The sequence below is a fragment of the Cinclus cinclus genome, chromosome 22 (assembly GCF_963662255.1).
Source record: "Cinclus cinclus chromosome 22, bCinCin1.1, whole genome shotgun sequence".
NCBI lineage: Eukaryota > Metazoa > Chordata > Aves > Passeriformes > Cinclidae > Cinclus > Cinclus cinclus.
Genome location: NC_085067.1, coordinates 10,089,449 through 10,101,448, shown reverse-complemented (window position 1 = coordinate 10,101,448; position 12,000 = coordinate 10,089,449). Strand labels below are relative to the sequence as shown.

The window sequence follows — 12,000 nt, the reverse complement described above, 5'->3', positions numbered from 1 at the left end:
GGCTGGGGCTTGGGGCACCTTGGAATTGTGGAAGGTGTCCCTGCCCATGGCAGGGGTGGTTCAGGATGGGCTTCAAGGTGCTCTCCAACCCAAACACTGCACGATGCTAAAACCTTTCACCTGCAGGTCAGTTCAGACCCCTGTGCTCTCTGTAATTATTACCAAGGCTGAAATCTGCAGTCTAAGTGTTGGGAAATCCTGTTTTCCTAAGGCTCCACTGCTCTGGCTCCCCTCACTCCTCTCCAGCACCCAGAGGCAGCAGCTGCTTTGCTGTTTGTTCATTCAGCTCCTGCCTCAGACACTGGGTTCAAGATCAGCCCACCCCTGACACCCAACTGCAGCCTGGGGTGCTGGTCCAGCCCCTCCTCCCAGGCCGGGTTTAGCTCCATTCCCATGAAACAAAGGCAGATGACGACAATCATCCTCTCTTTTCCCGTTTTTGTGGCAGGGAGAAGATGCCATTCCACCATGTGACAGCTGGCTTGTTGTACAAGGGCAATTACCTGAACCGCTCGCTCTCGGCAGGCAGCGACAGCGAGCAGCTGGCCAACATCTCCGTGGAGGAGCTGGATGGTGAGTGGGGCTTTGGGGTGGGGAAGGCTCCTCTGCACTTCTTCGTGGTGTCCCATGCATGGAATGCAGGTGGGAAGTGGGACAGCTCAGCAGACCAGGGACACAGAGAACATCCCTGTCCAAAGTTGTTCTGGGAGCTGCGGAGTGATTTTAGTCTCAGCTTTTGTCCTTCTGCAGTTTTTTGAGGCATTAAGCCTGAATCTTATGGGCAAAATGGGAAAATTGAGGCTCATACTGTCCCAAAGATTTAGCCTTCCCTGGGACCCTGCAGAGCTGAGTCTGTACTTCCCACCAAGTCTCATTTGCTTTGAGGCCTTCCTGAAGGGAGGTTCCTCTCCGTGTCTCAATGTAAGAAGATGCATGGAGGTCACTTGTGGCTTAAGATGGAAAGAGCTTCAAAATTCCATTTTCCAGATCAGTGGTAGGGAGCACAGAGCAGCCTTAGTCTGGCATGGGCCATCAGGAAGGTTGCCCATGTGTGCTTCCTGGAGGATCCCATCATCTCCCCCTGGAAGCTGCTGTTGTTAATCCCTTCTGCCCTGGCCTGGGATGTGTGGTCAGGTACTCTCCCCCTGGTTCAGGGGGGAATCCTCTCTTTTGTAGAGGATTTGTGGCTCACCAGGGTAGCTTCTGAGTTAAATAATTAGAGTCAATGTTGTTGACAGCCAGTCTTTGTGTATTGGGGAATGAATTAGAGCTCTTGTTTTGCTCTCCAGTGGACACTTGGTACAAGTCATGGTCAGAATCAGGGGCCTTGATGGAGAATTTTTTGAGGGAAGGATCAAGGGAAGGGTGCAAGGTGGAACTAGTCCTTCCAGGACAGCCTGGAAGCATTTTTGAGAAACAGGAGGCCAACATTTCTGCCCACCCTGCCCCTTTTCTTTTGTGCTTCGGTAAATCAGACCTTAATTTCCCAGCCTTTCCAACTCTGAGCCTTTGGATTTGAGTTTGTGAGCTTTATATGAATTTAGGTCAGGTACCAACAGTGTTTTCCTCTTCCCAGTGAGGGTGTAAGGGGACAGCTCAGGTAAAAGACAACCTGAGAAACCACTTCAGTGCAGCGTAGCTCAGACCCAGGAACCCCAGAACTGCCAAGGTCACATTTTGGGCTCTTCTCCTTGGAGCTTGGCTTGAAGGTTTGAGTTCAGCTGAACTGAGCTGGCTCAGGTTCTCTTCATCCCAAAGATGTCAGTAGTATGGCCAGGCACAGCTTTGCCTTGTTCCTGTGCAGGGACAGGGGGCTGCTGAGCACACATGAGGAAGGAGGAGATTCTGCAGCTCACTCCAAGCACAAACAAGGATTTTTTGTTATTCCTGTCCTGATTAAAGCACAGCTGCTCTAATTGCCTGCTAGATTTGCAGAGAACTGTCAGGAGTTGCTTCAAGCGGCCCCGGAGCTGGGACTCCTGGCAAGGCCATGGAGGGCAGGGGGATGCTCGTCCTGGGTTTGCTTCCCTGCCATTCACATGAAAATGGACTGTGCTGGTGAGGGATGGAAAGGGGCTGTGCTGGGAATGGAAACGGGCTGTGCTGGGGAGGGAAGGAAACCCAGCCTCAATTCCACCCTTCTCCTGCTGTCCCTGATCCCCGTACGGATCCAGGAGCTCTCGGGCATCGCTTTGTCCAAGGGAGCTGCGGGAGGAGCTGGAGCCCAGCCCCGCCTGCCCCGGAAGAATCGGGCCCTCCAGAACTGGGGATCGTTTCCGTTAATTAACGGCAAATGAGGGAAATTAGGTGCGGAGGAGCCGCTTTTGGAGAAAGAGCAGCCGGGTGCTGCTAATTGGAGTCGCACTGCAGCGGCCGTGCCGGGAGTGGGAGCGCAGGGATCGGATCCTTCGTGTCCTCTCCCGAAGTGCCCCCCTCGTGCTCCGGGGGGCTGGACAGAGCTCTTCACCTCATCATCCATTTATTCCCTGCTGTTAAGCACAGGCTCGTGTTCGAATTAACACCCATTCTTTGCTCTGCACTCCTCTTGGCGAGGGCTTTATTTCTTTGCCGTGAGGATGTCCCCAGCTCTGGGACAGGACACCGGAGCTTCACCTCAGGTTATCCTCTTCCATACACACAGGAGTGGCACCGAATTGATTCATGTCTGAAAAGCCAGAGCAGCAGAAGAAGCTGGAGATGTTTTTCCATGTGCCAGCAGCGTTCAGCCTCTGGAATTTATATTTAAAACGAAGGCAGCAGTCCCCCTCTCGCTGTGTTTTGTCTAATACCAGATCAGTGCCTGGCTGTGCTGGTAATTGGGGAAGGTTCACTGCCCAAACCCCAAACAGAATTAGTCTTTCTGCCTTTAAGCATAAACTGTCTGAGGATGAGTAACAAAATGTTCTTCCTTGAGAAGTTAATGTCAGGCTATTGGAGCTCTGTGGATGGATCAGGCTGTGAGAGCTCGATGCCAGTAACAGATTTGCATTTCATCTTCCAGGCTGGGGAAGAGATGCCAAAATTCTCCTTGGTTTCTTTTTCAATGAGATTTTGGTCCTGAGGGAGTTCCAGCCTATTGAGAAATTCCAGTCACACAGATTAAATTATGATAGGTTTGGAGCTGGAGGAATCACTGGGAATTTTTTATAACATTCCTCTGTGCTCAAAGCTCCAACAAGTGCCTGATCTGTTGGGTCCTTTGCAGCAGATCTCTTCATTTTTCTGTGTCTGGCAGTGCGTGTGTCAGCACTGTTGACTTGGGAAGGGTTTCTGGGATGCTGCTGGGGATGGTGCTGCAGCCTGACCCCAATCCCAGCTCATCATACAGGGAATACCCAGGAGTTTTCCCTGTTTCAGCTGCAGGTAGGGGCTGGAGGAGAATAGGGAGATCAGGAAATGGAAAAGTGCTCTGATTTTGAGTAATGTAAAGGGGAAGGAGCCCAGGGCTTGGGGTGAATGCTCAAAGTGCTGCTCTGCCTCTTTTCTGAGAGGTTATTTTCCAAATGAATTTTCAGAATCAGAGAATCCCATAATGGTTTGGGTTGGAAGGGACCTTAAAGACCATCCACTCCCACCCCATCCATGGCAGGGACACCTTCCACTGTCCCAGGCTGCTCCAAGCCCCAATGTCCAACCTGGCCTTGGGCACTGCCAGGGATCCAGGGGCAGCCACAGCTGCTCTGGGCACCCTGTGCCAGGACCTGCCCACCCTCACAGGGAACAATTCCTTCACAATATCCCATCCATCCCTGCCCTCTGGCAGTGGGAAGCCATTCCCTGTGTCCTGTCCCTCCAGCCTTTGTCCCAAGTCCCTCTCCAGCTCTCCTGGAGCCCCCTCAGGCCCTGGGAGAGGCTCTGAGGTCTCCCTGGAGACTTCTCCAAGTGAACAATCCCAAATTTCTCGGCCTGTCTCCATAGGGAAGGTGGTCCCATCCCCTTATCAACTTTATGGCCTCCTCTGGCCTTGCTCCAACAATTCCATGTCCTCCCCATGTTGGGGACACCAGAACTGTGTCCAGTTTCCCAGGTGAGGCCTTAGGAGACCACAGGAAGATTTTCCCTGCAAAACTTTGCTGACTTGCAGCAACCATCTGTCATCCCTAACTCCACTCTGTTTTTTTCCATGCTGCTGCCTCTGAGCACTCTGCTGGCAGCAGGGGGAGGCTGGGAGAGGAGAGGTCATTCTGCTGATGGTGTCTATTCCCAGCAGCAGCGCTTGCTATTTATGGGGCTGGAGTAGTGTGAGGGTGTTTGGGAGCTGTCACAAAGGGAATTAACTTGCCCAAAGCTAAATCAGGAGATCCTTAACTTTGTAACTCGGCATAAATGACAGAGCTGGAAGCGGCAGCTCATCCATAACCTGGTTCTGAGGGACTGGAAGCATGGAGGGGTCTTGGGTGGGTGTTACTGCCATGTACTTGGAGATTTCTATGAAATGATAAATTCAGCCTGGGAGGGGCTGTTTTACACAAATTTTCTGGCTCTTGTTGGTTGACATAAAATTATGGCACAGTTTGGGCAGACTCTGAGCTTCCCATGTCCCTTTCAAGGCAGCTCTTGTCCTCACATTCTGAACCATCAGGAGTATTTTTAATAAAAAAATGCTGGATGGAAATAATCATGTCAACCTTGAGTCATCCACCTCCACAGGCACTATCTAAAGGGTATTGTCAGGAGGGGAAAAACATTTCCAGAGTGGGAATGTGACAAATCTCACCTGAAGAGAGGCACATGCATGAAAAGCAGGCTTGGGGGAGATGAAAGTAGGGCCCTGTAGAGAAACCCAAATGTGAACCACAGCAGCAGCATTTGTCCAGGCAGTCATCCCAATAAATCCTCACCTGAGCCAGGTTCCTTTGCAATTAGCAGGAGGAAATGTTGCTGCAGGGCAGTGTTGGTATCTGGTACCTTGCCCACAGAGCTCCTGCCTCAGGTGGGGTTGGGGTGTCTGTAGGGTTTTTTCCAGACTGGGAGAGATTTTTGGCCTTCTTGCAGTCCCTAAGGTCAAGCTCCAGGGTGGCAGTGCCAGGGTTTTGCCTGGTTGAACTGGAGATGTGAGCAGAGCAGCTCAGGAAAAGGGACTGCAGGAGCTTGGGATGCAGGGAATATAGGGCAGGAATGTGGGCACTTCCCTCACCCAGAGGCTTTTCCATCCTTATGGATTATAAACCACAGTAGATGCCTGATTTCTGCTTCTTCTTCCCAGCACCTCTCCTCTGTTGCCAGCTCTCACCTGGGTCTCTTTTCTGGGTGTAGAAGACATCCCTGAGCAGCTCCAGAGTCCATTGGAATCGGTTCCTGAGGGAATGTCAGGGTCCTGGTTAAGTGCTGCTCCACATGGTGCTGGGACTAGCAGCTGTCTCCTGCTGGCCAGTACTGCAGGCAGGGCCAATGTGCTCAAGGGCTGGTGGGGCTGCAGCCCCAGGAGCAGGGCAGGGTGGCAGTCGTGGGGCTGGGGACACTCTGGGGACACTCTGGGGTCCCACATCCTGGATAAAATGGCCCAACATCACAAACACAGCTGTGCTGTCCTAACTCTACCTCTGGAAATCAGCCCAGGTCAGGGCTGTTCACCCTCCTCTGCACATCGGTGACAATTCTTGGGTGTTGGGAGACCTGGGAAGGAGGGGTTGTGTCCTGCAGGGCTCTGTCACCAGCCAGGCTCCCTTGGGGGATGTTATTTAACAAAAACCCTGTGGGCCAGGAGATTGTGACTGGTCCAGAGCTGGTTCTCTGCACTGTTATCAGGAAGGCTTGCTAATATTCCCTAGCTGCAGAACCAGAGCTGCTGTGCCACAACTTCTGTCCCTCTCCAGAGGCAGCATTTTCCCTGGCACTTTAATCCTGAGGGTGGGAAAGGGCAAGGAGGGTCCCTCCAGCCTCCCTAGCTGAGGATTAATTATCTTCAGTGTTCTAGGTGGGATCCAGGGAACAGGAGCAGGGATATGCTCCAAGAGGGAGACCCAAGGCAGACAGGCATTAGTCAGTGGGCTGAGTCATGGAGCAGCAACAGGCTGAGCTTGCTTAGCTCCAGGGAGAGGAAAAAACACCTGGAAAAGAGGAAAAAGGAAAGGAAAGGAAAGGAAAGGAAAGGAAAGGAAAGGAAAGGAAAGGAAAGGAAAGGAAAGGAAAGGAAAGGAAAGGAAAGGAAAGGAAAGGAAAGGAAAGGAAAGGAAAGGAAAGGAAAGGAAAGGGATAAAGGTCTTCTGGAATAGGAGATGCTCTGGACATGGAGCCCTGCACAGCTCCACAAGTCTACCCAGTGCAAACCCTGCAAGCATTAATGCAGTAGCTGGGACTGTATAATAAAGCTCATTTGCTGTTTCCCAGAGCTCTTTTCCAAGGAAGGTTCATCCCTAGTGTTGCTGCTGTGAGTGACCATGGCTGGAAATGGAATTATTTCTTTCTGCTATTAAACTGCGATGGGGTTTTGTGTGCCTGAATATCAAACTGTGCCAGCACCATTCCCAGGTTGTTGAGGACAGGAGCAGCTCTGTCTCGTCCTTCTGCCGAGATCCTTCTGCCAATTTTCCAGCTACAGTTTGGAATTCCAGTGTGGATTTCCTTGAGACTTGGGAGTTCCAGGTATAAAAATAAATTTGAAAATCTGGTGCAGTGTTAATGTTCTGAGGATCACAGAATCCTATACAGGTTTGGGGGGGAAGGGACCTCAAAGCCCATCCACTCCCACCCCATCCATGGCAGGGACACCTTCCACTGTCCCAGGCTGCTCCAAGCCCCAATGTCCAGCCTGGCCTTGGGCACTGCCAGGGATCCAGGGGCAGCCACAGCTGCTCTGGGCACCCTGTGCCAGGGCCTGCCCACCCACACAGGGAATTCTGCAGGAATTCTTGGGTTGCTGGTTCCCATTTGCTCCAGACAATTCCTGGATGGGGAAGGGGTGGTTCCCTGTCCCTGGAGCTGTGACAGATCAGCCATGAGGAGGCTGCAGGGATCCCCCAATGCAGAGGTTTGTGGATGTCATTCTCCATGCTCTGTCCCATCAGGAGTCTCCAGCACTGAGGGGAGGACCCTGCCCAGCACAGCTCCATTCTCCTGAGCTCCCTTTGGGAATCCTTTCCTGAGGCACCGGGGTCCTGTGTGCCACAGACACTCATCCAGCACCACCAACCTTCCCCCTTCAGCCTCCAGGAAAGCTCTTTTTCCCTGGAATTAGCATCACTTGGCTCCCCAAACAGGCAGTTCAGTGTGGGGACACCCAGAGGGTGGGATCAGAGGGAGGTCTGCAAAGGAATTCCAGGTTCTGAGGTTTGAGCTGCTGCATTGCCATTGGAACCACTGGAAGTTGGGGGATGAGCTCTGAGATTTTCCAGCACTGGAGCTCCTCAGCAGGAAGGTGGCAGAAAGTTTTGGATAGGGGGAAACTCCAGAACAAGAAGTATTTCCATTGTCCTTTACATCCCAAGCCCTGCACAAGGAGCCTGGATTTTGGCAGGTTGATTTTCCAGGGAGAAATCCAGCCTTAGGAAGAGCTCCAGGGGCTCTGCTCCCCATGTCCTACACTCCCTCCAAAGGGAGAATGTGTCACCTGGACTCCCTGCCCCCAAAGTCCAGGAACAGGCATCAGCATCATCTCCAAGGAAAGAGTCCTTGCAGCAAGAGAGTACAAATAAAATGGGATTGGCTGCCAACAAATTAAAATGACAGGGACACCATCTGGACAACAATTAAAGGGATGGTTTGAGCTCCAGCTATGCTGACACAGTTTGGGAACAGGCTGGTGAGACGGGGGGGATATTCAGATATCCTTGGGCAGGGCTAGAGGATTCCTGGATTATTGCAATGGAGATGGAGCCTGTTTGAGCTGGAAAAAAGATGGATTTAGGGAGAGGGATCAAAACTGCACTGGTGCAGCTCCTTTTGGGTCTGCTGTGGGTGTCTCTCTCACCAGAGGTGCTGCTGAGGCTTTGTGCTCCCTGGCATTCCATGGATCCTGCCAGGCCAATGCTCCCATGGCTGGGAATTCACTATGTCCCCTCCAGCCACTGGAATGGAGCAAATCCACATCAGGAGCTAAACCTGCCATAAAAGGCTTTTAAATCTGGCTGTGACACATTTATCCAATTTTTAATAGGGATTTTTAATTTTTGATGCAAGCTCCTAGGCTGGATCATTAATTTTAAAAGTTCTTCAATCCCTGGTGTTAAACCTGGGTTTTAGCAAGTCCCTGCTATTCCAGGAAATCTTCCTGGATGCACCCAGCAGTCTCAGCCTCACCTGCTGCATTTGCTCTGCTGAGCTGCTGACAGTGACAGTGCCTGGGACAGGGCTCCTGCAGCCCAGAGCTGTGAGATTCCTTGGACAATCCCTGGACATTCCCTGGAGGATGAATGCCTCTGTGCCCCCTGTTTTCCAGAATGGGAAAAGCTGTGCATTCAAGGTGTGGTTGGTGTCTTGTGCACACCCAGCCAGGTCCCAAACACATCATTCCCTGCTGGCTCAGCTCCCAGGCATCCTTTGGGATGGGGTTAGTCTGTCCAGAGAATCTCTCCCTGGCAAAGGGAGGCATCAATTCCTGCCTGAGGCTTTTGGGGCTAGACTTCCTGCAGTGCCACAGGAACAGATTTTGAACATACCCCCTCCCCACCCTATAAAGGGCTGCTCCTTTGGATCAGGAGGGAATTGTCCCAGCTATCCAGCTCCTTCCGTGGCCACAGGAGCGAGACCCTGGAGAAACCTCAGTGTTGCAGAAGCCACAGCAGTTCTGGGGACTCAAGCACTTGGTCCCCAGCTGAAAATCCCTCTGAAAAGCCATTTCTTCCCATTTAATGGCACAGGCAGAGGCACAAACCTGGCCTTCTCCCTGGATTTAAGCTGCCTTAGGCATCCCTTGGTGGTACTGACTGCTGAGCAAATGGTTCACTCTTTATTTCAGTTCCTGGGGCCTCTCTCAGTGCTGGGCTCAGGAGCTCAGGGAGTGCTAGGAAAAGGGCTGGCCAAGCTGCCAGTGGAGGAGCTGGGACAGGGATGTCTCTGGTGAATGCCAGCAGGACAGCCCTGGATGGACATGAGGGGTCCGTGGGGCTGCTAGGGCTCTGCTCACTCAGACAAGGTCTCCGAGTTGGCCTTTGAAGATCCATCCTTTAATTACCCTGATTCAGAATCCTGCAGGGTCTGGAGATGATCCTGGCGTTCTGCCTGCCAGGCTGGTGGGGCAGTTCAATGCCAGGTGTCCCTGGAGCTGTGGGGACAAGGATTTCAGCCAGGAGGTGAAGTTCACTTCAGCACATCAGCTGTAATCAAACCCCAGCCCAGCAGAACCGATGCCTTGGCTCCTCAGAGCAGCCCCCTCTCCAAGGCACAAATACCTGCAAAACCCCACTGAATCTGTACAGGGGAACATACAGAAATAGGTTTTGCCCCAAATAAGGAGGTTTAGGGGTTAGGTGTACACTGTAGAAGCAGAAGGACAGATCCCTGTTCATAGTCCTTCACTGGGATGTTTTGGCCGTCACTGATTCCTCTGTTCCTCAGTTTACTGGGCAGCAGAGAATTTGGGAAGGGGGAGAAGCCACCACAGCCTTGGGAGCAGCCAGAGCCTCTCCTCTGTGGCTCCTGCTCGCCATGAGCAATGGCTTTGCCTGGACTCCCCAGTGCCCATGCCCCTGTGGTCCCTGCTGGTGACACAGGGGGGTGGCACAAGGTCCTGACACAGCGCTGCTGCAGTGGTGGGGACAGAAACCCAGTGACTGAGAGGATTGAACCTGGTGCCTTTGAAGGGTTTTTTTTTCAGACGCCACTTGAGCAGAGCCTTTGAATCATCACCAGATGTCAAGGTCGGTGCTCCTGGTTTGGGGTGGGAACACTGCCCGTGGTATTGTCAGGATCTCAGCCCTGCTGCTCCAGGGAATATCCATCATCCACAGGGCTCTGCTGAGGGACAGTGTGGTCCTGTCTCCATGTCCCCGTGGGCCAGGAAGTGCCTTTCCTGTCCTGAGGCCAAGGCCAGGGTCCTGGCACAGTGAACAGGGTATGAGGCCAGCAGAGGGATGTCAGCAGTACCGGGAATTGAACCTGGTTGTCCTCTCCCTCTGGCTGGAATTCTCTGTTTGCCAGTTGCCTTTCCCAGACATGGGTGCTGAGACATCACAGCCTCAGCTCAGATGAGAAAGAGGTGCCAAGGCCGGGTTCATTAAATGGATTGTGCAAGGATGCTCCCTCAGGATCTGCACTGTGTGTTCCCAAAAAATCCGAGCTGGGGGAAGCAGGAGAGGAGGGGAGGAGCGGGGGGGGGGGGGGGCTGTGCCCCAGTGGGATGGGGCAGGATGGGTGGGAGGGAGCAGAGGGCAGAAGGTTTGGAGCTGAGAGGAGCAACTGCCTCCAGCCTTGGATTTGCTATTCCTGGAGCCAAAGCAGCTGGAGCTATAGCAGCCAGAGCCGTGTGCAGCCGTGTCCAGCTGTCCCTGGACCCTGCAGCCACAGCCTCCAGCCAGATGGCTCCAGGCGACCTGGGCAGGGAGCAGGAGCCCAGTGGGAAGTGCTGCTCTCCCAGCTCTGGCTTTGGTGACATCAAAGTGCCTGTGCAGGAGCCCTTGGAAGTCCGGCCTTGGACACCCATTCATGGGGTGCCGCTCTGCCAGGGACCCCGGTGCTCCCAGGTACTGGGGCTGTGCAGGGCTGTGAGGGGTACGGATGCTCTGGGAACAGAGGGGAGGAACAGGAGAACTCAGCCCCCTTTGCTTTCTGATCCAACCCTGGATGGCAGGAGTGCCCAGGGGCACAGGGAATGTCCAGGGGCACAGGAAATGTCCTGGGGTACAGGGTGTGTTCTGGAGCACAGGGAGTGTCCAGGGGCACAGGGGGTGTTCAGGCAGGAGCTGCAGTTTTGGAATGCTCTGGGAGCCCTCGGTGCCAGCACAGCCACTGCAGGGTGAGAGCACTGCAGCTCCTAGGGCTGGTGCCAGCCTGGCTCAGGTTGTTCACTCGCCAAATGAAATTAGTTAAAGCAGAGCCGTGGTTTTGGCAGGCTGAGCTCAGCCCAAGGTCCTGCCCTCCCTCCTCGCCGGGTGATGCTGGCAGGGAGGGCTTGGCCAGGGGCTCTCTGGGGCACCCTGGGCCTTGCACGAGGTGGGGTTTGTGGGATGAGCTGAGCCAAGATCTCTCTGTGTGCCTTGGTCTCCTGTTCACCCCCACTCTGAAGGACCCCTGTGGCTGAACCCAGCTGAGAGGGGCAAAAGGGAGGGACAGTGGCAGGGCTGGGACAGCAGCAGGACCCACATGAGCATCACATGAAGCAATACTCAGAATAACAGGACAGGAGATGGTGGAGCTCAGTGTCTGGAGCTCAGGTCTACAGAGTCCTGGCACCATCCACCAGTGGGGAAAGCAGCCGGGATCCAAATCTGGCTGGAATTGGGGTGGGTTGGACAAGCAGGGAGCTGCTCAGTCCCAGCCTGTGTCCTGCCTGGAGCTGAGGGGTTACAGGCAGCACAAGCCAAGCAAGAGCAAGAAAAAGAACTCCCAGAAACGTTGACATTTTGAATTTTCAGTCTTAGTAGTGCAGAATAGCACAAAGTCTTTCTGAAAATGTCTCCTTTATTTTGATAACAATTCTGGGGAATAAAAATAAAAAAACAAACCCAAAAAAACGAACAAAAAAAGGAAAACCCCCAAGCTTTAGTAGTGAATTATATTTGTGTCTCATGGTCCTGAATGTACATCATTAAGATGTCATTTAGGAAAAGTGTCTCTAAATAAGCCATTAGAACACAAGCCTATTAGAAACATCTGGGATGAGGCAGTATTTTGTATTTTAGGATTATTCTTTTGGGCAATTTCTTTTTAATTTGTGAGGAAATACAAATCTCATTACTTTCCTTTCAAGGAAATCAAATCCAGGGTGTGAGATTTTGTGAACAGCTCTGGGTGGGCAGGGGCAGGGGCAGGGCTCTGGAACCGACTGGAAGTGCTGCTACTTCCCAGAGGTACAAAAGACTTGGAGCGGTTTTGTGCTCAGCAGTTCCTCACATTTGCACATAA

At 52.8% G+C, this 12,000-nt stretch overlaps 1 protein-coding gene across 1 annotated transcript in view; it reads left to right on the top strand.

Moving 5' to 3' along the window:
• Window positions 1–455: 455 nt before the first annotated feature.
• Window positions 456–12,000, top strand: part of CALN1 (calneuron 1) — a 94,185-nt gene continuing 82,640 nt past the window's right edge. The window contains exon 1 of the mRNA XM_062507174.1: window positions 456–573. Within this exon, the coding sequence (XP_062363158.1) occupies window positions 456–573 (118 nt within the window). The remainder of the gene's footprint in view (window positions 574–12,000) is intronic.